At 48.7% G+C, this 27,477-nt stretch overlaps 1 protein-coding gene across 3 annotated transcripts in view; it reads right to left on the reverse strand.

Annotated features, from left to right (window-relative positions):
• The window catches only part of PPP1R13B (protein phosphatase 1 regulatory subunit 13B), an 87,440-nt gene extending 70,649 nt beyond the window's left edge, over positions 1–16,791 (reverse strand). Inside the window, exon 1 of one of the 3 annotated variants that reach the window (XM_064486315.1) lies at positions 16,644–16,791. Coding sequence is in view for 2 of the 3 variants with exons in the window: in XM_031454401.2 (XP_031310261.2) it covers positions 10,067–10,075 (9 nt within the window). In the remaining variant the exon portion in view is untranslated. Of the gene's footprint in view, positions 1–10,066; positions 10,349–16,643 lie in introns of those variants that run through there. The other 2 variants (XM_031454401.2, XM_031454402.2) reach the window with 2 other exon arrangements.
• Between the last annotated feature and the right edge of the window lie 10,686 nt (positions 16,792–27,477).

Genomic DNA, 27,477 nt, shown 5'->3' on the forward strand with positions numbered 1-27,477 from the left:
ACTCATTTAATCCTCACAAAACCCAAGGAGGTAGGCACTACTATGACCCCCATTTTACAAATGAGGACACTGAGACACAGCAAGATTAAGTAACTCACATAAGCGGGCAATTAAAGAGGTGAGATTCAAACCCACTCTGCCCTCAAACCTGTGCTCTTTAATTATTGCATTGTATGGACTCTCAATAGTTTTTCAAATGTAAAAGGAAAAATTAGTAAACGAAAACTACTATAATAAAACACCAGCCATCTACAATCCTTGAGGAATTAATTCTTATAAATGAGAGTCCTCTGAATAGCTGAGCCAAAATCTGAAACTGTGCTGTCCACTCAATAGGGCCACTAGCCACACATGGCTATTGAGAACCTGAAATGTGGCTAGTCCAAATTCAAATGTGCTGTACATATTAAAAAATGTTCTGTAATTTGAGAAGCATAGTATGAAAAAAAAAGAATGTAAAATACCTCACTCATAATGTTTTAATATTAACTACATGTTTAACAATATTTGGAGATAGTAAGTTATATAAAATATATTAAAATTAATTTCACTTGTTTCTTTTCATTTTTTTATGTGGCTACTAGAAATTTTAAAATGGCATTAGTGGCTCACATGTTTCTGCTGGACAGAGCTCATGTAAAATGTGTCCGGCTGCTGTCTATGTCACTGATATTATTTACTCTTTTCCTGATGACTCAGTCATCATGAGGAACTTTAACCACCACCCTGTGTGTAGTCTGTAATCTGTCATCGTGATATCTTTGGTGTTGACTGAGGTCAGGATGCACATCCTCAGACCACAACCTCAGGTTGTACGTAAAGCTGTGTCTTTCTATGGTTTCCAGCCATCTGTCTGCTCACAGCTATACCCCTCCAGCAACCTCAGAGACAGTGCCTAAAGATGTAGAAGCCAGGTAAATTAGAATTGCACAACATGTAAGAACAAAGGTTAAGTGAGAGGGCCTCCTGCACGCTGGCTTCAATGCATGATTCTCTAACAACTATTTTGGCTGCTCAGAGACCCTCTTCTGCCTTGACCACCCCAACAGACACTTCTCATTGACTCCAGACACTTCATGCCAACTTTCACTGAAATTGGAACACCTTACAACTCTGCTTAAAATCCTGCGACAGTAGTTTCAGTTTGAGAAGATGAAGAAATTCCTGAGATGGATAGTAGGGACGGCTGCTGAACAACAGGAATGCACTTAATGCCACAGAACTGCACATTTAAAAATGGTTAAAATGGTTTATTTTGTTATGTATATTTTACCACAATTAAAAAAAAACACCACCGTTCAACAGTTTCATATCTTTCTTGGAATCCAGTTCAAACTAAGAGCAGGTCATCCACGGCTCTCAGTAACTGACCTCTCCCTCCCTTTCTAGCCTCCTTCTTGCTTCACTTGGCCTTGAGCTCCAAGCAATTTATCTCCCTCAACACACCACACCAGTCCAGATCCCAGTGCCTGCAAGCGTTAAAGCCTCTGCCCACAACACCTCCGCCATCACCATCTCCCCTGCTTCCCAGCCTTCTCAACTCCACTCAGACGTCACCTGCTCGTGAAAATTCCCCTGACACCCAAGGCTGAGGAGACTCCACTCACCGCTGTGCCCACTGGAGCTTGCACACTGCCACTCTTACAATGTTTAGGTTTCAGGATGGACTTTTTGTTTACATGGTTGCTCCCCACCGTGAACTCACTGACAGCAGGGGGTGCGCCCAGCCCTGGCACAGCCCCAGCACATAAGGGATGTGCCCCAAATGCCTGCTGAGGCCAGTCAGTAAACAAGCACTTGCTGAACCCCAACCAGAGGCAGCCCGGGTCCTAAGCACTGGGACGCTGCCCTGGGAAAAGGAAACGAAGCCCTGTGTTCACGGAGCCTCCACTCCCTCTCTGGGCTATCAACCTGACAGATTTGCACCTACCGCCCCAGTCTCTCAGTGGAAAGAACGTAAGCATCCGCCCGGTGGGGCCAAGTGCGTGGACCAATCTTTTGCTATTGAAGCCTCTGCTGTGAGGCCTTACAGCTGCGGGAGAAAACCTCAGAGGGGCAGAGACGACTGAGTGCCTGCGCCCCACGTGAACAAATGCGCCAAGACCTCAACAATCCTCACAGCCCCCTTTTGAAATATACTGTTATTAAACCCATCTTAAAGGGGAAAATAAGGCACAGAGAAGCTAAATAATTTGTCCCAGGTCACAGAACTATTAAGCGGCAAAGCTAGAATTTGAAACTGGACAGTCTCAGCTCCAGAGCCTGAGCCGACGCCCTGCTGGCTGACATTTGTGTTTCCTACCAAAAAACACTTGGTTCCTATTGTTGTTGGGGTTTTTTTTGTTAATCCTAAAATTGTCAAATTTTACTTCATCTCTCATCACATTTTGACAAAAATCTTACTGCTCACTTCTAGTTCTAACACAAAGATCTGTCTATATTTTGAGCATCTGTAAGTTTAATTACTATTTACTGATATTATTTTCAAGACTGCCATTAGATAGAAATATAAACATGCAATAGAGCAAAAAGAAGAACACAAACTATCAGTGCAGAGACACAGACTACACTGCTATAAAAAATGTGCACATAAGCTCTGCCAGGTGCTGAGAGCACAAAGATGGAGGAGGCCTAGGCCAGCCACGGCCCCACGAAGCTTGGTCTAGTGGGGCTCAGGGGACTAATCAGGCAAAAAGACAAGTGAAAAGGATGACATACATGTGCAGCATGCCACACATGCCCAGGCAGTAATCTAGAACACCAAAACACAACATTAAAAACCACTTAATACAGGGTAAATGATTAAATATATTCATTTCATTAAGAGTTAAGAGTGACATCTCTCTGGATATAGCAGGCATCTCAAGCTCAACACAGTCAAAGTAAACCTCATTCATCCCCTTACAGCCCTTTAAACCCATTCCTTCTCACGTGTTTTCTATCTTAGTTACAGGAAAGACAAGCCCGGCTGTTGAGCAATAAACCCGTTATCCTCAACTCCAGCCACTGCACTTCCTTCCTTTCTCTTAATCACACAAACTTACACGTCAGTGCACACACACACACGTGTACGCACACACACTCTCTCTCACAGCATCCAATCTATTTTACCTCGTATTGACCGGATCTGTCCCTTCACCTTCAGGTCAAGTCTGGCCTGCAGCAACTGGTCTCCCAACTCTCCTTTCTGTTCTTTTGAATATCCCTTACTCCAAGGTCCATCTTCCCTGGCTCCAGAATTCTCCATCTGCCATACAAATCTGACTGCATCACTCCACTTTTTAAAATGTTTGATGGTTTCTGATCACCCACAGAATCAAGTGCAAACCCCATTACAACACACACACACCTCTTCACAATGGGGACCAACACTACTCTTCACATCGTGCCTTCTTTCATTCAACAAACTGTCCTGAACACCAACTATGTGGCTGGTCACTGGGACAGGCACTGGTGGTAAACAGCAAATAAAGAGAGATAGCTCCTGACGTCATGAAAATTACAGTCTAGGACAAGAAATAGTAATCAGTCACACAAACAAATGTTTAAGACTGCAACTAGGACAAGTACCGTAAAGGCAGACCAGGCAAAATGTTCTGAAATTAGACAATGGTGATGGTTGCACAATCCCATAAATACACTTTAAATTGCTAAATTGTACACATTAAAAGGTGAATCTGATGGCATTCAATTATACCTTAAAAAAAAAAGACACAACAGATTGAACGCCTCTATCGCTGTATTTGGCCAAGGCAAAGACAGGAAAGCTTTCCAGAGGAAATGAAACTTACTATACACAACTAACATTTACTGAGTGTTTACTACACAACAGGCATCTTTCACTGTAATAGTCTATCTGATCCTCCTAACAACCCTATATTGTTACTTTTATTATTATTATCATCCTCAGTTTAAAGACAAAGAACTGAGGGATCAAGTAACTTCACCCAAGTTTAGAGACCCAATAAATGGTGACGCCAGAATCCACACTTAAACCAGACGACACGAGCCCCTTACTGTCACTTGCTACAGAGTGTTTACCTGCTGTGTCTGCTATTCAGACCTACCTACGATACAGGAAGTAAACCACTGTGTTTCATTTCTTCCGGTAGAAATTTCTCTCCACATTCTGTCTCTACAATAACCTCTAAGACCCTGCAAGATCCTAACCCAGCCACTCACCACCATCACCTTTCTGACTTCATCTCCTCCACTCTCCCCTCACATACTCTGCTCCAGCCACACAGGCCTCCTTGTTTCTCCACAATGCTGGGCATGCTCCTACCACAGGGCCTTTGCATTTGCTTGAGCAATGATGATTACAATCACAACATACGTTATCAATAACGATTCTATCAAAACTTCAGTTAACATTTTCTCTAGATATGCTAAAAATAAAGCTAACAAGATCCTATTCTGAATTGTACACTAATATTTCAAATGTCATTTATTAATTTTAATCAAAATTACCTAATTCTTTAGTGTTTTATTGTTCTGTATGATGTCATCATGCAAGATTTTCATTGTACAAAATCCAGTAACAGCAGCTTTTGCTTACCAATTAGTACAAACAACAGTCATACAGCTATCTTTGTAGCGAAATAAAACAGAGCAATCAAGCCAAGAAACTGTCACAACAGAACCTGATTACCACCATTCCTCTGTTCAGCCCTAGAATCAGTTTGTGAAATAACTATGGCAACAGCACTTCAAGGCATCAAAGTCCTACTGAAGTTTTCCAGAGAAATTACTGCCCATCTGTGCAAACACACATAAAAAAAGTGCTGACAACCAGTTATATAACTGCAATACAATAACCTGGTGATATTTTAAGTTCCTATCATGCTAAAACTTCTAAGTGACTCTTAGGCATATATACTAGCACATACTCTTCAAAGTAGAATGCTAAGAAAGGAAAGATACATTCAACACATTTACATTAAAACACAGTTGTCCCCAAACTCAAGATGGCAAAAACTATTACTTTTATCAAAAAAATTCACCTTGAGATCCTTTTAAATATTAAGTTCCATTTGAGCTAAGCATCAAGGGAAAATATTTAGCTCAATTCAATGTACTAGCACCTCTAGCAAAATACCTTGACTATACCAAACTTCCCTAAGTGACTGGCACAGAGGCTAGGAACAAAGGCTTTTGAATCGGAAAGGTTTTTTTCTAATTGAAGAACAGTCAGTTACAGTATGTCAATTTCTGGGGTACAGCACAAAGTCCCAGTCACACATATAAATACATACATACATTCATTTTCATATTCTTTTTAATTAAAGGTTATTACAAGTTATTGAATATACTTCTCTGTGCTATACTGAAGAAATTTTTTAAATCTACTTTTATATATAGTGGCTAACATTTACAAATCTCAAACTCCCAAATTTATCCATTCCCACCTCATTTCCGCCCCCACCCCGCCCCCATAAGCACGACTGTTTACTACTACTGTGAGTCTTTTTCTGTTTTGTAGTTGAGTTCATTAGTGTTTTCTTTTTTTCAGATTCCACATGTGAGTGATAGCATATGGTATTTTTCTTTCTCTTTTTAGCTTACTTAGAATGACGATCTCTAGGTCCATCCATGTTGCTGCAAATGGCATTATTTTATTTTTTATGGCTGAGTAGTATATCATTGTATAAATATACCACAACTTCTTTATCCAGTGAGTCAGAAAGTTTATTTTCAAACTTTGTCTTACCACATTCTAGCTGGGGGACCTTAGCCAAGCTTCTTTACCTCTTCAGCCTCAGTTCTCCATAAAAACGGAGACCCCACCACAAAACGTACGACACAGTGCTTTAGCACATAATGACAAATACCATTCATTGAGGACTCACTATTACTAAACTGAATTGTAGGAAGTTAAAACAGCTGCACAACTTTTACTGCTGTACTTAAAACTGCAGACTTTAGAAGAGTCATCCATATAAACTATTTTTCAATTCAATAAAACTGTATTAAAAATAAACTGTTTTATACACGTATCTTAGTATGATCGGAGCTTTGCTTTTCCTTTTGTGAACTTTTCAGCAGTCCAAAGGCTAAAAAGAGTTTTATTATTTTAAATGGTAATATTGTTTGTAAGTTTTGTCTTAAAGAAACTAGAGCTTTACAAAAATCTGCAGTCCTCAGTGTTTTGTTTACTGAATTAGGCTGCAAATTCAAGCCTACCAAATGACTTAATTATTAATTAACAGTAATAGTGAACATCTACTGAGCCCCTCCTATCTGCTCTATCTGACAAAGATACCTGGGCCGGGAATGAGTTTACTGAAGTCGGCCAAAACAAGCGTCAGGTTGCCTCACCCTTTGATGTAGCCAATGGGACTACTACTGACCTTCTTGAAAGTATCTGCTATGTATCAAGTACTAGACCAACCACAAACATTCAGAAATCCAGGACCAACTCCTTTTACACATGAGAAACTGAGGCCCAAAGAGATTAAGTCCAAAGGCCACACAGTTACTAACAACTGGGGACAGAACCTAAGCCTCCCTACTTCCAGTTCGTTGTGTTATCAATTACATGACGGCTGATGGTTTAAAAAAGAGAAAGACCTATTCCTGTACCTCAAAGTGTTTTCTACCACATTGGAGAGAAAGTGAACACCTGAAATAAGTGTTTGTTTAATGAGAGCTAAATATTAAGCACAAACTAATGTAACCCACAGCCCGTAGTTAATATGCTGAAAGGGCTCCTAGGACAGAAATGAGTGGAGTTGACTGTGGGGTGTCTACTGGAGTCCCACCACTAACACCAAAACACTACAACCAGAGTGCCTTTTTTATGAATAAAACATACTTCAGAGCCATAAAACTTCTTTTACTCAAATCAACACTCCTTCGGAAGAGAAAAAAGTATCCTTAGCACCACTCCCCAGATGCATTTCACCTGTGCACAAGAAGTTTTACAGCAGCAGTGCTCACTCTCTTTCAAAAAGAATGATGCTTATGATCAAGACAGTTTTCATGCTCTGACCAGGCTATTTTTAAAAAAATACTTATTTCTATCAAAGTTGTTTAGGCATGGCCTAAATGATTTCAAATCTAGATCTTAGAGAGCAGTCAACGAGTAATCTTTAAAGAACAGCCCTTTTTTAACCTGGGAAAACATTTTTAAAAAGACAAAAAGATGAATGACTATAGATACTAGAATGCAATGATATTCTAACATGGGAAAATTCCAAAATATGACTCTGTTTAAAAGTAGACAGTCATGAAATTTTGTGGAACAGGCAAATTGAAGATGTCTACAAAGATTTTATTGTGTCAGATGAGAACATAGCCAGATACTCTTCCATTTATTTCCAACAGCTGAGAGACTGGGTGCTGCAGCAAGCCATCTGATCACTTAAAAGCTATTACAGGTACTACAAACTAATTGCCAATTTTCAAACAAGTAAAATATCTTCCAAACCTGTGTTGTTCAATATAGTAGCCACTAACTACACGTGGCTACTGAGCACTTGAAATGTCCTAGTCTGAACTGAGGTGTGCTCTATATGTAAAACTTCACAGGATTTACACTGAATTCACAATGGATTTCAATGACTTAGTACCAAAAAAAAAAAGTAAAATACCATCTTAGTTAATTTATCATATTGATTACATGTTAAAATGATAACCTTTTTGGTATACTGAGTTAATAAAAGATACATTAAAAATAACACCGTCTTACTTAATCACCTCCCCATCCCCCCCCCCCAGTAACACCATCTTTTGTATGAAGGTACTAGAAAATTTTAAATGGCATTTGTGTGGCTCATTACCATTCTTCCGGGATAGTGCTACTCTATACACACTATGCAAAATATGATCATCTCCCTTTGATGATTCATGATAATGATGAACACCAAATATATAATGAAGTAAGAAAAATCTTATTTATATCTTGGATGCGTAGTTTAAGATAGTATCAAGTAAGAATGGCATGTTCTTAAAACTTCTATTAAATTTACAACCAACCCCAACTATGTTTACAGAGGGAGGACTCAATCCTACAAGTAGCATTTTTAGGGAACAAGAAGGAAATACAAACGTAAAGGACACAAGAAGAGAACTAAGAGAAACACCATCTTTTTCTAGAAAGCATTCTGAAACAAAAGCAGTGTGTTTTAAATGGTTAATAGGCCTGTTTTTAAAAAACAGTATTTGATTATTTTGAGTATCATGAAGAAATGTCCCAATTGCCAGTTAAATGAACTTCTTAAAAAGGAAACCTGGTAAGGTAGAGACTAGAAATTCTAACCATGTGGAGTATAGAGGTAAAATGTCTGTACCACATGGAAAATGTAAGCCAAATTTCTTAACAGTGTATTTATAATTAAACATTACACAATGATGAAACCAGTCAAAATTCCATAGATATCCTTCAGTATTACTATAGTATAATACAGCAATCAACTATTACAGGATTTAACTAAAACTGCTTTCAAATTCCAAAAGATCATAATGCCTTTTCTAAATCTAGCCAGTGAGAATTAGGGAAGGAACTGTTTCCAAATGCCTTATCTTGCAGAGGTTAAAATTAGAAATTAACAATTCAGAGCTATATATAACCATAATAAATATGTGCAAAGCATTCTACTTGACAAGCAGTTTTGGATACATCAACCTTTTTGATCCCCAAGACAGTCCTCAGATATTGGTATGTTTTTATCCCTACTTTAGAGGTAATTCCAGGCTTGGAGACCTTGACTTGTTCAAGGTCACACTGCTAAAAAGTAGCAGAACCAGTACTTGACTTTGGATCTTCTGATGCTCATCCAATTCTCCTTCCATTACAAGATAATCATTCACTTAAACTCAAACATTTAGAAACCCAAGAAGCCCTGATGCCAAAGAAGGATCTACGGATCAACTAGGTCAAACCTTAAGACTCTGTGAACATGATGTGTTGGAATCAGTTCAAAAGGGGAGAAGAGATTATCAAGAGACAGGAAACGAATTGAAAGATCAAGGGAAAAAAATTTCTAATCTATATGTCCTTGGATGAAGCACAGCAGAATAATAGTACTCAAGAAGCAAATGCAGAGGAAACTTCCCTTCTGGATGTGATTTTCAATGTAGAAATAGTGGGTTTAAAAGAACAATTTTGTTGTTACTTTACTATAAATGTGTTTGAGAATTTTACTTAACATATAGGCACTCAGAAAACCAATACATCCAACTGGGTACCACCAGTCCTACATTTTTTCCACAAGTCATGACATTCACCTCACAAAAACCAGATTAGAAAAATTGTAATTCAGCCCCCATTGCTATTCAGATTATAGGTAAGGAAGAGGTCGGGTAGGAGAATGGCAAATTTAATGACCGCTGTCTTCTTTCCAGTAGAACGTATCCTTGAGGGCAAGACAAAGGCGGCACCACCACCAATGAACCTAGCGCAACCTTCAGAACACACCGACAACAGGCCCGCTAAAGCCAAATGCACAAATCCCGAGGCACGGTAAAAGGGAATTCCCAAGATGGCTCTCAAAATCCATTCCCTAAGTAAATTCCTGAATGCAGCAGGATTTCAGAATCAGGAAAGGACCACGGAGAAATGTGGGTTTCGGCGTGGGAACACCACACGGGGGTGCCCACACTGCCGACTCCAAATACGACACCAGCAAATTTCAGGCGGGGGTCAGAGGCGCCGAGAGACCCTGAAATGGGGCGAGCGCCAAACGACACCCCCGTCTCCCTGTCCGACCACACGCCAGGGCGGAGGGGAAACCGGCTCCAATTTCACCTCCGGCTTCCCCTCCCCGACAGCCCCCAGCCAGGAGGCTCGGCAGGAAGGGCCGCGCGGCGGCCGAGGGATCCCCGCGTGGATCCCGACCTCGACCCCGGACCCCCGATCCGACCCCCGGACCCCGGCCCGGCAGGGCCCCGAGCTGACAGCGGCGCCGCCCCCACCTGCCCGCCCGGGGGGGAGCCGGGGCCGGGCGCACCCTCCAGGCCACTTCCTTCCCCGCCCGCCCGGCTCGAGACCTGGGGGCCGGGAGCCGCGGGAGGAAGGAGGCTTGGCCCGCCGCCCGCGTAGGAAACCGCCGCCGCCCGCACTCACCGGCATCATCGCGGCGCGGGTCCGCGGCGCCCTCGGCAGCCTGACAGGACGCTCGGCGCCGCGCCGCGCCCGCCGCTCCGGCCGCCCTCACAGGCCGCGCGCCCGCCGCCGTGTTCTCGGGCCCTCAGCGGCGAGGCGGCGGCTGCGGCGGGCTGCGGAGCCTGATCGGCCCTGTCGCGGCCGCCGGTGCGCTGCGTCGCTGTCCCGGGACCGGCCGTCGCCGCCACCGCCTCCGCCCGACCGCCTCCCGCCACCAGCCCGCGGACTCCCTCCTCATCCCCCGCAGGCCCCGCCCCCAGCGCGTAGCCCACACGGGGCCATCCGCCCCCTCCGATTGGCCCGGCTGGAGTGGGGGCAGGGCCGGGGGCGGGGCACTCCGGCCCCGCCCGCCCAACCTCGCTCCCGGCGGCGGCCAGGTACGAGCGCGCCCGAGCGCGTCCGCGCTCCCGCGAGCGGGCGGGGGAGGGGCGGGCGCGCTGCGGAAGCCGGGCCGCTGCCCCGCCCCCCGTGACGGCCTGCGGAATCGGGGCCGCGCGGGGCCGACATTCCGGACTCTCGGAGACCTCGGGCATGAGAAAACGGAGGCCCAAGGAGACAAGGACCTGGCGCGGGCACCGCAGCGAGTCACGGCAGAGCCAAGACTCGAACCCCAGGCTCCGGGAGGCCGGCGGGGGCGGGGCGCATCCCGCGGCGACGGCGCGCGCGCCCGCCTCTGACCGCGTCCTGAACCCCGGCTCCCTGAGCCCCACAGGGCTGCCGGCCAGGGGCCAGATCGGAAAGCTATGGGTGCGCCCCACACCATCCATGTGACCCGGCTCCGCATTGCTCAGAGTGAACCCACGAACCGGCCTGGCTCTCGGCCTCTGGACACCTGTTCCCCACCACCACCGCCTCCGCGCATCTTCTACCACTCCCGGTGCCCTTTCTCCGCGGCCAGCCGACCTTCGGGGCACGTATCCACTCTTCAGCCTTGCCCTTCACACAGGCGGCACCCTCCGCCTAGAACACCTGTGCGCACCTGTGCCAGCATCCTTCCATGCTCAAACGTCCCAAGACAGCACCCTGTCCTTATCTCCAGAGTTCGAGTCTCTCCGTACAGCCCTGTCTCCTGTGACACCTCCCCGCCTGGTCCGAGCACCTGAGTAACAGAGGCCAGGGCAGGGACATACATGTGTCCAGAGCAGGGTGCCTCGGCTAAGCAGACCCTCAGTAAAGGCCTCGCAATGGGCAGGCAACCTTTCTGTGTCCTTCACACTGTTCTGTTCACTTGAATCCTGACAGAGATGAGACAGTAACAGGCAGCACTGAAATTTCCTTGAGCATCTGGAACATAGAAGTCTGTTTACAGCCCCAAACACCAAAAGCCATCAACCACCTTGGGAATGGCCCAGCTCCTTAGAGATGGCAGCAGGTGGTGGCCAGACTCTGTCTCCAGCCTGTGTGCTCCTCTGAAGGGCTTGAGGCTGCTGGATGGGGTTGAGGACCAAGAGGGAGGAGACCAGGGAGCAACCATCGTCCTTTTGGTGGGGATCCACCCTGTTCTTCAGAGGCCAAGGGGTTAGTGGTTGAGAGTGTAGACTTTCCAGTTAGACAGACACTGCCTCTGTCACACCCTCCCTGGATGGTGTTAGACAAGCTACATCTCTCTGTATCTCAATTTGCCCATCTCTATGATGGGAGATTACAGAAATAATAACACCTGCCTCATGGGATTTGGGAAGACTCAGACATGGTCTGTGAAAATCTCCTAGCACAGTTCATGGCCAACGGAAGCTGCTCAATGAATAGTGGTTTTCTGTTACACTATCATTAGCAAGAAGGCTTAGGATACAAATGTATCCCAGGTAATCCTCTGGGAGAGGGATTACCCAGGGATTTAAAAATTTATACATGCTGGGCACCAATGGCTAATGACATATCTCTTTTGGGAGCAGGGTTTGGAGAGAAGATGAAGCCCTAGGTAAGGGAAGATCCTAGGGTGGAAGAAAGAGACCAAGGTGACAATGCCAGCACTCCTGACTCCCTGCGTGGCCCTAAACATCTTACTTCTCTACTCTGGGCCTCGGTTTCCCCATCTCTAACCAGAGAAGGGTTAGATTCTGCCATCTCTGAGGCCCTTTCAGTTCCAACATGCCATGTTCATGAGTCGTGAAGGAGTAGATACTGGCCCACTAAGCCAGGCAAGGGACAGGCTTTACTAGGGCACAATGGAAAAGTGCCACCTCGGATGAGATGTTCAAAATGAGCTCACTCTCGTGAGAAGGGGAGCCTTGGCTAATGGGCCCACTCCTGCCTGCAGGACCTGTGGACACAGACAGTGGCAGCAGCCCTGCCCTCACAGCCAGGTCCCCTCTGTCCTCCCAGCAGGCATCCAAATGCAGCCAGGCTGGTCAGTAGCCCACCACAGAGGAGCTGGTCCTCCTCTCCCTCTTCATCCTGCTGCAACCTCTAAGTGTCGGGCCCCATCACCCATCACCCTTGGTATCTAGACCAAAGGCGTTTCATAATTGGCCTCCCTGCTCTAGCCTCCTCCACGCCCAAACCATCCCACACATGGACATAATTAGCTAGTACCTACACACCCCCACCCTGCAAAGCCCTCTGTGTCTCCCATCGCTCAGATTATAAAGTTCACAAGAGGCCTTCATTGATCACTGATGGTGGTGGAATATGGTTTTTTGGGCGGTGTAAGATGTCCAGGTTGCTCAGAGACACACACTAGCAAAACAGTTCAGCAAAAGATAGAGAGGGCAAGGCAGGGAGAGAACTGAAGCTACTCAGCCAGTTCTTGCTAATTGTTGAATGAGTGATGGGCATATGGGGTGCATTGTTTTTCTTCCTATTTTGTATATTTCAACTGTTTTATGTTAAAAGTGAGTAAATCTTCAGAGCAAATAAAAAGTCCACTGTGGGAGAAAAATCAGTATACGTTCATATTTGCATAAAGGAATTCTTGAGGGGGGAGGGTATATAGCTCAGGGGTAAAGCACGTGCTCAGAATGCATGAGGTCTTGGGTTCAATCCCAGTACCTCCATTAAATAAATAAGTGAAAAATTAAACCTAATTACCTCCCCACTCCCCCCAAAAAGGAATTCTTGAAGGATCAAGAACACTAATAAAAAGATGACTGTAGGTGGGAACGGGAACTGGGTGGATCAGGTAAAGAAATCGGAGTGAGAATGTTCACTATTACTTTTTAAAAATAAATTTTATTTAGAGCAGTTTTCGAGTTACAGAAAAATTGCAAAGATAACAGAGTTCCTGTATTCCTCACCCAGTTTCCCCTATTATTAACATCTCACATTACTACGGTCCAGTCTTTAATGCACCAATATCGACACATTTTTATTAAGATTCCCTCAGTGTACCCAGTGTCCTTTGTTCCAGGACCCCACCCAGGACACCACGTCACATTTAGTCATCACGTCACTTCCAGCTCCTCTTGGCTGTGACCGTTTCCCAGACCTACCTTGTTTTTCGAGACTCTGACAGTTTTGAGGAATACCAGTTAGGTGTTTTGTAGAGTATTTCTCACTTGAGATTTAGCTGACGTTTTCCTCGTGATTAGACTGAGGTTCTGGCTTTTCTCAGAAGAAGTATGGCAGAGGTAAAGCCGCATTTTCACGCTATCACGTCAAAGGCAATGCTAGCAACACGATACTGCGCTGCTGATGGGGACTTGACCACCTGGTCACTATTACTTTTCATGTTTGATTTTTAAACCAGGGGAATAGAGGACTATGTAAAATTAAAAGGCTTAAATCGTAAGACCTGTGCTAGTTTGCAGGGGCTTCCATAATACAAGCTCACAGCATGGAGGGCTTAAACAACAGAAATTTACTTTCTCACAGCTCTGGAGGCTGGAAGTCCCAGATTAAAGTGTCAGCAAGGCTGGGTTCTTTCGAGGCCTCTTCTCGGCCTGCAGACAGCTGCCCTCTCGTCAGCTTGTCATACAGTCCTTCCTCTCTGTGCATGTATCTGTGGGGTCTTTCCCTCTTTCTATAAGGACGTCAGCCGTATTGGATTAGGGCCCACCTTTGTGACCTCCATGTAATTTTTTTTAATAGAAGTACTGGGGACTCGTGCACGCTGAGCACACACTACCACTGAGCTATACCCTCCTCCCACCTCCATCTAATCTTGATTAACTCTTTGTGTGGGGGGGGTGGTAATTAGGTTTATTTATTTAATTTATTTTTAGAGGAGGTATTGGAGATTGAACCCAGGACCTCATGCATGCTAAGAATGCACGCTACCACTTGACCTACACCCTCCCCCCTTGGTTACCTCAGTGGTAGAGTGTATGATTAGCATGCACAGCATGCAGGAGGCCCTGGGTTCAATCCCCAGTACCTTCTCTAAAAATAAATAAGCCTAATTACCCCCCTTAAAAAACACAAAACATAAATTAATCTTTTTAAAAGGACTTATCTCCAAATATCATCACATTCCAAAGTGTCCTAGGGACTAGAACTTCAACATGTGAAACTTGGAGGGATTCAATTCATCCCTAACAAGACCCTTCGTAGGATCTACCCAACCTACATTTTCAGGTTGCCCTCCAATGCCCCCAGCACCACACACCTAGCTCTGATACCCTCGCCATCCAGAGGCCTGGCCTTCCCCTCCCCCAGATCCTTGTTCATCCACCTCCCTATGCGAGCAGAAGCCCTTCTGCCAATTTCCCCAAGAAGTGCTACCGGTTCTCGTCACAATTCAAATTATTTCTCTTCTTCTAGGTTTTTCCAGCTTCCCCCAGGAGAACTCATCTCCACCACCTTCTCCCAGACTGCTTAGTCCTGGGTCACTGGTCAAAACCTGCTACTTCAGGGCTGGAAACACACCTGTCTCCCCCAGGAGTCAGCAGACTCATTCAGTTAGTAAGTGTTGATGTTTCTCCTATGTGTCCAGCAGTGGTCCAGGCCCTGGCAGCACAAACTTGAGTAAGGCACACAAGGACCCTTTCCTCATGGAGCTTACGTCTGGTCAGGGAGAAGATGATAAACAGGAACACGAGCAAATAAAATAACTTCAAATGCTGGAAAGCATAATCAAAAATAAGAATAAAGTCAGATGAATGTGACAGAGACAACTGCTTTTGCCAAAGAAGGTGACATTGGAGTTGAGACCTGAATACTAAGGAGGCAGCCTTCTGGGGCTCCTGGGCAGGGGTGTGTGAAGGAGAAGGAAGAGCAGGTGAGACAGGAATGAAAGAAGAAAGGGCAGCTCGGGGCAGCCCGGGGGGGCTGGGAAGGCAGAGCAGGGGAGAATGGAGGGAGGTGAGGTCAGGTTTGGGCTTGTGGGCCCTGAGTCTGGATTTCAGTCTGGGGAGTAGAGAGACCAGATTTATGTTTTCCAGTGCCCAGTGGCCACCATGGGGAGGCTGGCTGACACATGGCAACAGTAGAGGACTGAGATGGAGATGGCAGACACAGGAACAGGGTCCCATTTGGAATGTGCTTTTAAGGGTGGTGCATGGGAAGGACCAGGCTTCTACCCAGTGCTGGGTGCTGGGGTTCAGAGCATCCTTAGCAAGCAGGAGCCCACAGGTCCAGTGCTGACGCTCTGTGGTCCCTGGCAAGGGCCATGTTTCAGAACTACCTTCCTCTGGCCAGGCTGGGCCTGCACCCCACCCAGCGCTTCATCTGGCACTCCAGACAGACATCAGGCATGGCCTAGGCCTTTCCCCTTCTCTGCCCACTGCCTCTAACTGCTGCCCACCCTGTCCGTTTTCTCCCCCTGCCCCACCCCCACTGGAGCCACCCTCACCTCTTGTATGCCATTTGCTTCCTTATCGCCAAAGGGGTGTTTCTAATGTGAAAATCATATCTGGCCACTGCCCCAGTGGGACCCTTCAGTGGCTCCCTTCCAGGGGAAGAGGGTAGTTAAACCCCTGAGGACCTGGGCCGTCCCTCCCCAGCGTCGTCTCCCCCTGCTAGACAGCCCCCTCACCTCCACCGCCCCAGGACAACTCCTTCCCCTCCCACTCCGCCCAAAGGCCGCCTCCCACCTCCACGATCCCAGTGTGCCTCCATCTCCCCGCCCCTCGTGTAGGGGTGTGGACAGTGGGAGCCGAGGCTCGTGGTCCGCCCCCACAGTTCCCGGGGAAACCTGTTTCCACAAATGTTGGCTGCGAACCAGTCACGGTTTCATTCGCTCCTCTGGGGCATTCAAATAGTAATATTTGGTGTCATCAATGTTAGCAAAGAACTTGGTATGCACGCAGCCAGCGCTCTGCGTGCGATTTCCGTGTTTTGTTCTGCTGGGCGCGGCCCTGCGGGGGTGTGTCCGCCACCGGGTCCCCAGCGCCCAGCACGGGGTCGGCGCCCAACAGCGTGGTGGACGCGGTCTCCGCGGCCGTCTCCCCAAGGGCACTCACCGCAGACCCCGCAGCTGCCGCCCCAGGCCGCGGACGCCGCGCTCCCGCAAGGCTTCCCACACGCTAGGAGTCGGGGACCTCAGGGCGGGGGCTCGGGGGCTGGGCAGCTGCTTTCCTTCCCACACAGGCCTCGGGTGCAGCCGCGGGTGCGGCGGTGCGCGGTCACCGCCCTGGAAGGGGGGAAGGGGTCCACATACCCAGGACACGGCCGGTGCGCGACACACCGAAGCCTCAGCTCATCCCTGCGGGGACCCTGTGAGGCAGGTGTTCTCTGAAGCCTGGTTTCGCCACTTGCGCAGGGCTACGGAGCGGGGACTGCAGCGGCTGGGGCTCGAACCTGGGCGGAGCAGGTGGCCGCCCCGGGGCCGCGGCGCCAGGCGCACCCTTCCAGCCGGGCGGAGCCTAGAGGGTCGGTGCGCAGCCGACTCCGCCCCGGGAGGGCGGGGCCTCCCGAGTGGGCGGGGGCTCCCGCCTGAGGAGGGTCCGCAGGGGCCCCTTGTCTAAGCTGGACGGACGGAAACACACACGCACACACACTCGTCCTGACACACACACCACACATACACAAACACGCCTAAACCGCATTCTCTCCTCCTAGGATCCTCCCCGGGCCCCTGTGGGAGGGAGCGAGGCCAGTGTCGGACCCAGACACACATTCCTCCCTTCCTGATTGATTCGTTTCTGACCTTGACTGTGTCCTCCGTGCTAGACTTGAGGCTGGGAGGTTAGAGTACCTGCCGACAGGAAGCTTGCTGGAGGTCGTGACAGACACAATTTAGGCATTTTAGTCTCGGGTCTTTTGTTCCTGCCCAACCATCCCACCCTAGGCTTTCCTACCCCTGCTCGGTCGTAACGGCTTCTGCTGAACATCCTTTCCTCTCGTCCAGCCGCCGCGCAAGGTCCCCTCATCAGCACCCCCTCCATGCCTCCCACACTTCAGGTGTTTCCAGTTTCCCCCGTTATTCATAATGCTGTCACATCAGTCAGGATCCCGTGGGAAAACAGATGGCTTCCGCAAAGTAAGGAAAATCCAGGACGGTTATTTACAAAGGAGGGGGTACTGCTTACAGAAGGGGAGAGTGGGTTAAGGGAACCAGAGAGAGAGTCCAAGCCTCCAGGGCCAGCACGGGGTGGGGGGACAGTTACCACCCCTAGAGCTGGAGGGAAGCAGGAGGGGAGGTCACCAGCAAACAATAAAAGAGTCACCGAGGGGATGACTGACCTTGAGAGCAATGACATTCCATCAAGTGACACTGCCTGTCCAAGGTCTCCACCGGAAGAGCGGGCTGGATTCCCTGACCTCCCACTAGGGCACTTCACTGGGCCAACCCACTGGGTTCGCTGGGTCAGGAACCTGTGGATGCAAACCATGGAGGTGGGCACAAGATTCACAGTTCTTATGACTCTAAATCCTGCACTTCATACACACTTTGCATTGTTTTATAAGCTTAGAATCCACTTTGCAATAACTGGATATTTTGTAGCAGGAAGTCAAAAAAATGAGCTTTCACATGGTACCTGTGAGCTTGGACTGCGGAGCTAGACCACTCGCTCTTCAGGTCTGGTTGTATAATTTTGGGCAAGTCATGCAACATTCCTGTGCCTCAGTTTGCTCCTCTTTAAAATGGGGGTGATAGTGCCTTCCTCAACGATTTTGTCTGGATTGCATAAAATGATGAGGGTGGCACACCATGAATGCCAAACAGGCATTTGCTGTTACCCTGTACTGGGTGAGACACTTGTTGCCAGACTAGGGTCCCTGGTCTCAGAGCCACTGCACTCGTCTGCTGATCTGGGTGCCCAGGGGTGCAGCCTAAACTTGAAACGCCTCCACCAGCTGAATGGCAGTGTCTTCACTCAGTCACCCACCTCAGCCTCCTCCACACAGATGTGAACACAAGCCAGAACAGGGTGATCTGTCCTTTCTGCCAACTCAGAAGGCAGCTGGTGGCAGGGTTGGCCCTCTTGGGATGTGGAGATGACATGACTGACTGCTACCATTTGTACTGAGGGGCCTGAGATGATGCTCGACACGTTCCAGAAACTCCTCCAAGTGAATGAGCAGGACACTGGATGTGCCTTCTAGGGACCCCTTAGGCTGCCTGGCTGAGCAAGGAGGGCGGCTCAGCTGAATGAAGAGTGACAAGCACATCAAGGCTGTGTGGGAGCCTTGCTGGAGAACATGGTCTTGACACAGATGTGTCCACTGGGCCTGAAGGGGTATTTACACAACACAACACACACACGTACACAGGTATAGGTCACAGCCCATCACCCGCTTGTCACCTCTGCAGTCCACTTCTAACCCTCTCTACTTGTAACAGTGATTAGAGTCAGAACATCTGATTCAAATTCCAATTCAAAAGCCCAAACATGCAAAGACAGTTCCATCTGGACAAAATGCCTAATGTTATGTTTAAAATTAATTCATATTCTTATCCAGGTAATCCACGGACTTGATTTGGAACCAGGCAAATAGCATGAAAATGCTTCTGATGAACACAGCAGGCCCATCTCTGCCTCACTTCAATTCTTTTATTGTACATGCTTGTGATCTTCATAGTTATAAATACCGCACGTCTACGCTGTTTCTTGTTTTCCATTCTAGATATTATCACCTGGCTCCCTGCAATGGCAGATGAGAATTTAGCAATCTTATTTGCTCTCTCTCAAAACATCTTTTCCCTTTTCACAACACGGCTATATCCTATTTCTGGTTTAAACAATGTTCAGGACTCCCTTACTGTACCCTTGTAAATACTGTTCACTGCTAAGCCAAGTTGCGTACAAACTTTTGCTATGACACGTGTTTCATTCATGCACGTTAGCTCACAGGTGATTGGTAGGCAGAGGGACGACGTCAGTAGAACCCAGGTGTTGGGTACTTCATATGCAATTTTCCCCAGTGTATTAATGTTCTGAAGTCAACAGGGACAAGTATTCCAACAATTAAAAGGGGGCCTTAGCCATCTATGAAGACCTGAAAAACTTAGGTAAGCTGAAAAATCCCACAGGAAAGCCTTCCCTGAGTGCAAGAATGGTGTCATGTAAGACCCCATCCCTCCCTTCCGTGTTCAGTCTGTCTGGGGAAGCTGAGCGTGCAGATGAAGAGGCTGCAAAGACATGCCCTGTATTAAAACATTTTGTTTTTGATGGTTAAAGAAAGCTACCTCTAGATAGTATTGCTGATGAAACTCGTCTCTTTTAGAGGTGAACGTCTCCAGGAGTCAACATCTCCAGAGAGGAACCAATAGCCTGAAGTCTAAGACCACAAAGAAGGGACCAGCTGTGATTTAAAGTGCTAATACCCGAGGAGAAATCACTGTGTTAGGATCTTTATTAGTACTATTTATCAGGGCTCTGGTTACAAAGTTCCAAGGTGTAAAAAAGGATGTGTAGAGAAGATATAAAGAACTCTTATAACTCAATCATAAGACAAACAACCCAATAAAAAAAAAATGAGCCAAAGATTTTGAAGAGACACTTCAACCGAGATATAGATGACACATAAGCACATGAAAAGGTCATCATCAATGAGATACCATCACACACTTGCTATGAAGGCTAAATGACTCAGATGATATCAAGTGCTGACAAGGAGGTAGAGCACCTGGAACTCTCATGCATGGCTGCTAGGAATGCAAAATGGTTCAGCCTCTTTGGAAAACAGTTTAACATTTTCTTTTTTTTTTAAATTGAAGTAAAAGAAAATGAAGTAGAATTGAGTTACAATATTGTGCTAGTTTCAGGTGTACAGCAAAGTGATTCAGATATATATATATACATATTTATATTTCAGAGTATTTTACATTGTAGGTTATTACAAGACATTGAATATAGTTACTGTGCTATATAGTAAATCCTGATTTTTTTTTTTATTAACACCTTTATTGTGGTAAGCAAACCCTTATTGTTTATCTGGGTTTTTTTGTATAGTACTTTGTATCTTTTAATCCCATACTCCTAATTTATCCCTTCCCCGCCTTTCCCCTTTGGTAACCATAAGTTTGTTTTCTATATCTGTGAATCTGTTTCTGTTTTGTATATAGATTAATTTGTATTATTTTTTAAGGTCCACGTATAAGTGATATCAGATAATATTTGTCTTTATCAGACTTACTTCACTTAGTGACTTAGTATGATATTCTCTAGTTCCATCCATGTTGCTGCAAATGGAAATATTTCATTCTTTTTTTTAAGGCTGAGTAATAATATTCCAGGTGTATTTTGTTAAACCAGTCATCTGTTGATGGGCACTTGGATTGTTTCCATGTCTTGGCTATTGCAAATAGTGCTGCTATGAACACTGGGGTGCTATATCTTTTTGAATTAGAGTCTTCTCCAGATATACGCCCAGGAGTGGGGTTGCTGGATCATACAGTAGCTCTATTTTTAGTTTAAGGAAACTCCATATTGTTTTCCACAGTGGCTGCACCAATTTACATTCCCACCAACAGTGTGGGAAGGTTCCCTTTTCTCCACACCCTCTCCAGCATTTTTTATTTGTAGACCTTCTGATGATAGCCATTCTGAGCAGTGTGAGGTAATACCTCACTGTAGTTTTGATTTGCATTTCTCTAATAATTAGCAACGTTGAGCATCTTTTCATGTGCCCATTGGTCATCTGTATGCTTTCTTGGAGAAATACCTATTTAGGTCTTCTGCCCATTTTTTGATTGGGTTGTTTGGGGTTTTTTTTGTTACTGAGTTGTATGAGCTGTTTGTATATTTTGGACATTAAGCCCTTATCGGTCACATTGTTTGCAAGTATTTTCCCCCAGTCCCTAAGCTGTCTTTTCATTTTGTTGATGGTTTCCTTTGTTGTGCAAAAGCTTATTAGTTTGATTAGGTCCCACTTGTTTATTTTTGCTTTTATTTCTTTACCGTGGAAAACTGATCTAAGAAAATATTGTTACGATTTCTGTCTGAGGATGTTTTGCCTCTGTTCTCTTCTAGTTTTATGGTGTCATGTCTTATATTTAAGATCTTTAAACCAATTTGAGCTTATTTCTGTATATGGTGTTGGGGAGTGTTCTGATTTCATTGATTTACAGGTAGCTGTCCAGCTTTCCCAGCATCACTTGCTGAAGAGACTGTCTTCTCCACTGTATCTTCCTGTCTCCTTTGTTGAAGCAGAGTGGTCCTTGAAGTCCTCTTGGTCTCATACCCAATCCAGTCTACCAGGAAATGCTTTCAGTTCTACCTTCAAAACATCTTCAGAACCTCACCAGAACTCGCCACCTCCACTGCATCCATCCAGGACAAGGCAGCACCATGGCTTACTTGGATCACTAGCAAAGCATCCAAAACGGCCCCTGCTTCTGCCTTTGCTGCCCACTCACCACCTACCACCCACCCTTGAGTCCATGCTCAACCTAGCACCCAGCATGATCCTTTTAACATAAATAAGATCATTTTACTCCTCTCTCAAAACTCTCCCTAGGGAGGAGGGTATAGTTCAGTGGTAGAGTGCACGCCTAGCATCCACAAGGTCATGGGTTCAATCCCCAGCACCTCCAGTAAATAAATAAAAATCTAATTACCTCCCCCCCACCCCCCAAAAAGAAAAACAACAACAACTCTCTCTGGCTCTCCATGTCACCCAGCACATGCCAAAGTCCCTCCACAGCCCACAAAGTCAACACAAGTGCCACCTCCTGTCCCCACTCTCACACCATCCCCAGCAACTTCCCCCTTGTTTGCTCTAATCCAGCCTCCTGGCTGCCTGGCTCAATTATACCAACCCCACTCATGCCTCAGGGTCTTTTTACTTTCTCTTCCCTCCACCTGGGGAGTCTTCCCAGATTCTATATGACTAGGGCTGGCTACATCATTTGTGGGGCCCAGGGCAGAGTGAAAATGGGGGATTCCTCATTCAAAGAGCAGGGGAAAAATGTATCATATTAAATGTACCAAACTAGAAAATGTTTTCCTTTCTTCCAAGACAAAGTCTCTCTCTCTTGATCTGTCCCAATCTTTTTAATTTGTTACTTATTGTTGCACTCCCTGGGGCAAAAGGATGTTTGCCAAGAGCTTGCAGACCCTGACTGGTACCCAGGGTCCCACACTTGGTACACACACAAATCACTGGCTGCTGAGTAATCCTTATTAGCAGGGAAGAGAAAATAATCTCCCCTTCCCATGGGTGACACCCAAGGGGTTATAACCTCTGTGCAGGAAGTACTCAGTACCTTGCCCCTACCAAATCACTTACAGAATATGCTGGATGGCTGCCAGCCTGGGGCAGGGACAGCCACCTCCATGTCCTGAGATGCCCTGGGGCGCATGTGACGGTCCTGACCATCCCTGTGCCCATCTCAGTTTCCCATTGAGGGTGGAAGGTAACAGCAGTTGGTGGACTTGTGTGTGTGGCTCTGATGGGGTCCAGGGCACCAGCCAGCAGAGGAGCGGGCAGCCACAAGGCAGGGGAACAGCGGAAAGGAAGATAACCCCTTAGGCATGCTCCGTTATCCCGCTGGACTCCACTTACACAGCACACATTCAAGGGTAAAATTATCAAGACTTTCCAGAAGAGGGCACAGAGCACAAGCCCTGAGGGTGGGACCAACAGGGCGGGACCCTGGGTGACTGTGCTGGTCCAAGAAGCAGACCTTGTGCCGGCTTTTCTCCCTGTCTCATCAGGGAGGCCACCCCTGCCCCTCCCACCACACCTGGCACACCCTTTCCTGGCACTCTAGATAGCAGTAGGAGTATTTTTTAAAATCTGCCTCTAAAAGAATTAATAATAAATTAAAAAATAAAGTCTGTCCCGGACCCCTGAAACATGCCCCATGGGGGAGAAATCTACCAGCACCTAGAAAAGCGCCCAGCACATCAGAGATGCTCAGCTAACAAACTGAAAAAACAGATAAAGGAATGAATGAATGAGTGACTCTCATCCTTCTGCAGCCTTCTCAGCCTTGTCAACTCACCTCCCGCTGCTTTCCACCTTCAAAACCAGCACTGGACTCGGGCTCCGCGTCTGTGTCCTGTTGCTGCCCTCGTGGACTTGTCGTCAGCCCCTCAGAGGTGTGGAGTCCTGGAGCGCACCCACGCCCGGCAGGCCTTCCTCGCCAGCCCCTTCCTCCTTCTCAGCCCTGCTTCCCTGGAATTCAGACCCCTTCCTCCTTCTCAGCCCTGCTTCCCTGGAATTCAGACCCCTTCCTCCTTCTCAGCCCTGCTTCCCTGGAATTCAGACCCCTTCCTCCTTCTCAGCCCTGCCTCCCTGGAATTCAGACCCCTTCCTCCTTCTCAGCCCTGCTTCCCTGGAATTCAGACCCCTTCCTCCTTCTCAGCCCTGCTTCCCTGGAATTCAGACCCCTTCCTCCTTCTCGGCCCTGCTTCCCTGGAATTCAGAGTTCTAGTCCTAAGGGCGCGGCTTCCCGGGGGCTACTCGGTAGGCAGGTGGAGCAACTTGCCGGAGGCGCGCAGCTGCTGAGTGTCTGGGCGGGGACTTGAACCTGGGCCTCCAACTACGGCAGAGCCTCCGGGCTCTACCAGGTCACAGGCCTCCAGCTGCCTCGCTGTCCGGATCCCGGACGGCGGGCGGGGAGCGCCGCCGCGCGAGCCCTCCGCGGGAGCCTGCGTTACCCACGGTTAGGCTCTGGGGCGGGGCTGCGCTCCGGGCCAGGTGCCTGGGGGTCTGGAGCCAGACCTTGCTGCTCTTTCCCAAGGCTTCCAGAGCCTTGGCAGGGCAATCAATACCCACCTCCCTCAGCTCGGCAGGGAGCAGCCGGGGGGCGGGGCAGCACCGAAGAAAGGACAGAGGCGTGTCCCAGTGCTTCCCAGCTGGGGAGGGGCGGCAGGGGGACTCACTGGGCACCTCAACAAGCAGCCCAGGCTCCGGGATGGGGACAGTACAGGTGGCCTTCTCCCCTGCGGGTGACAGGCCACACCTGCAGCGGGCAGCTCCAGCCATTCAGGTCCCAAAGGCCCAGATTATCACTGCTGGGTTTGGAGGAGGGGCCGGGACTCCCACCACGAGGGACTGGGAGCTGTCCCTGGGGAGGAGATAAGGAGCTGTGGTGCTGGAAGGACACTAAGAGGGGCTCAAGCACTGGCCTGGGTTCCAGAACCCTGCCGGTTAGAAGCCTTCCCAGCACCTCCTGCTGCCTCTGACCTCCTCTGAGGTTGAGCGGACTTGTCAGGTAACTCCGACATGGTTTTGTAGTGAGTCTGCCTTATGCTGGCTCCCCGAGTGCGCTTTCACACAGTCTTCTATCCTCACCACGGTCCCTGGGAAGTGAGTCCTGCCACCACATCCCCATTTGATGGATGAGGAAACTGAGGCTGGCTAACTTGCCACCCACGGTCACACCTGCCTATGGGCCTGGACCCTCAGGCTCTGTTCCAGGAGCTCCCAGGCCTTTGGGTGGCAGTAACCGTCCCTCCAGTTCTGCCATCAAACACCCCTGCCAGGTGGTAGGGGTTCTGGAGGATGGCAGTCATGCCCGGGCCTGCAGGCACCAGCTCAGGGCCAGTTAGCCCGGAAAACAGTCCATCTGGTTACCTGTCAGACCCAAATTTCTCATCTCCTCCACCAGCCAGTTGGGCTCTCTGGTCCCTCAACCCTTGCCTTCCTTGCTCCCATGCCTTCCAGGCTGGGGGCCACTGACCAAGTTTCATCCTAGCCTGGCAACAGTGTGCTGCTCTGGGCTGCTGGCCTCGAAGGCAAACAACAATAGTGAGTGTTCTGGGAGGGGGTAATGCTCACCCTGGTGGCCCCTTCAGCGCTCAACACAGCAGTGATCTGCCGGTGACCTATGGGTCCCAGTTGCTGAAGGAGGCCTGGCTCTTGGGTTCTCCATTCCACCTCCCCTGGGGGCTGCCCCCCAGCCTCCCCCTTGTCACTCCCTCATCTGCCTCCCCTCTCACCCCTGCCTTTACTCCTGCTGTCATTGCACCCCAGGATGTCCTTGGTTCCATCTTCTCTGGTGAGAATCCTACCTGTTCTTCAAGCTTCAGCCCAGATACTCCCTCCTCCTCGGAGCTGTCCCTGGTCCACCCATCTTCTCTTCTCACCTATCTCCTGACATTGGGCTAAGCACTCAGCAGGCTTTATCTCAACTAATCCCTACAGCAACCAGACACAGCCTCGGGGAGGCTCAGCCTTGCCCCCACTTCCTGCTCCCACACTCAGGGCAGGCCGGAAGGAAGGGTGTGGGCTGGGCCCCAGGCTCCCAAATCCTTGGGGTGGTTGCCCTGGGCTTCACTCCGAAGGCTCTCCAGATGGGCTTCCCAGGGCTGCAGGAAGGGGTCCTAAGCACCCGGCCCACTCTAGTCCCCAGGGATGCACCCCTACCCCAGCGAGGCTCAGGGCTGCCCCACAGGGCCACTCGCTGACAGTCAGTGATGTGCACCACTCTGACCCGCAGTCTCCTTAGTTTTGAATTAGAGCTTAGACTTCCCTTAAGGCCCAGGCGTGCACTGCTGGAAGGCAAACGAAGCTGTAGTGAGTCAGGCCTTTGTAACTCAATAGGCTTCACACTTATTAGTAGTTAACTGGTAGCTGCTACTAATGATAACTTATCAGCTCATCAACCAGGCCTATGCGCAAGAGCTGGTGTTGGGTGCTGGGTGCTGGGTGCTGGGAGCTGCGGTGGGGAGGGAGGGGTGGGGCTCTGCCTCAATCCAACCTTCTAGGGCACTATGATGTCCCCACCTGAACTCCTCCCCCACCTTCTACAGTTCCACTGTCATGAGAGTCACCTTCCTGGTACATGTCTGTTCCTCCACTCTGTCTGCAACCCTTCGTGACCCCACCACTCTGCAAGGGCCTGGCACCCAGAAGTGCACAGGGTAGGAGTGTGGGTGAGTGAGGAAGGACCTCAGATATCTCCGGCCCCCTCTCGTTTTGCAGTTGGGAAAGCCAAGGCCAAGGGAGGTTGTGGGGGCCGGGAGAGGCTGGCCCAAGGACACACTGTGAAGTGGGTCAGTGCTGGGAGGCTGCAAGCCAAACAAGGGACCTTAAACCAGGTCTTCAGCTTGATCTCAGGTTGGGATCTGGGTTCCGGAAGGCTCCAAGATCTGCAGTTACAGGTCAGTCTCAGGCCAGCGAGCATCCTGGGGACACTGCTGGGTGTTGTCCCGCACCTGTCCTGACCGGAGCTTGGTTGTCTGCATGTCCACAGCAGCCTGGGCAGCTGGGATGGGAGCGGAGCAGCACCAGCTCTGCTGGGTCTCCAGGGAAGGGGACAAGGGACCCAAAGACGCATGGGGGTGGGAGCCATCCCTAGGCATCCTGGGGCAAATGCCAGGGGCCTTGAATTTCTCCAGCCCCCAGGCCCACCACTGCAACCTGTCAGTTTCCACCCAGCCAGGCCCCCACTGCCTCTTCACAGACAGTGCCACTCACCGGGCTTCCTGTCCCCAACCTCACTCTTCCCAAGTGTTCACACAGCTGTCGGCTGAAACCCAGATCTGACAGGCCACCCTGACTTCTGGCTCCCAATTGCCTGCTCCTGTACCCAGAGTTCAAGGCCCTGCATCTCTGCCTCCTGTGCCTGGACTGCCCTTAAGACAAGAGAAGTAAGGGGGTCCCCAGGCAGGAGGTGGTGGCGCTGAGCCTTGTCCAGATGTAGGTGAACCACCGCCCTGCACTGAGCGGCTGGGCCGAGCACAGCTTTCCCAACCCTGGGTGGGCATGCGTGAGGGCATGTGTGAATGTGGGTGAGTGTGAGATGGTGTGTCCAGTGATAATGTTAGGCCACTGGGGGATATTCCCAGAAGCTGCTGGGGCCACATCCTGTGACCTGCTTCTCTCCGGCAGTCTCTTAGCAACCAGAGTTCCTGAGGCTCCACCTCCCAGCTCACCCTCACCCCTGCCCACCCCAGGCCTGGGCCTCAGGGGATGTCAGCAGAAACAGTGTGGCCTTGGTCAGAACAGCCCATAGGGCACAGAGCCGGGCCTCTGAGCCCTGAAGGTGGAGTCTCAGGTCTGGCCGAACTTCCTGCCTCAAGACTGCTGGAGACACATGCTTTTTCTTCTTTGCCTGCCGCCTGCCCATCCCCCAGTCCCCCAGCTCCAGTCCA

Source organism: Camelus dromedarius, chromosome 5 (assembly GCF_036321535.1).
Source record: "Camelus dromedarius isolate mCamDro1 chromosome 5, mCamDro1.pat, whole genome shotgun sequence".
Classification (NCBI taxonomy): domain Eukaryota; kingdom Metazoa; phylum Chordata; class Mammalia; order Artiodactyla; family Camelidae; genus Camelus; species Camelus dromedarius.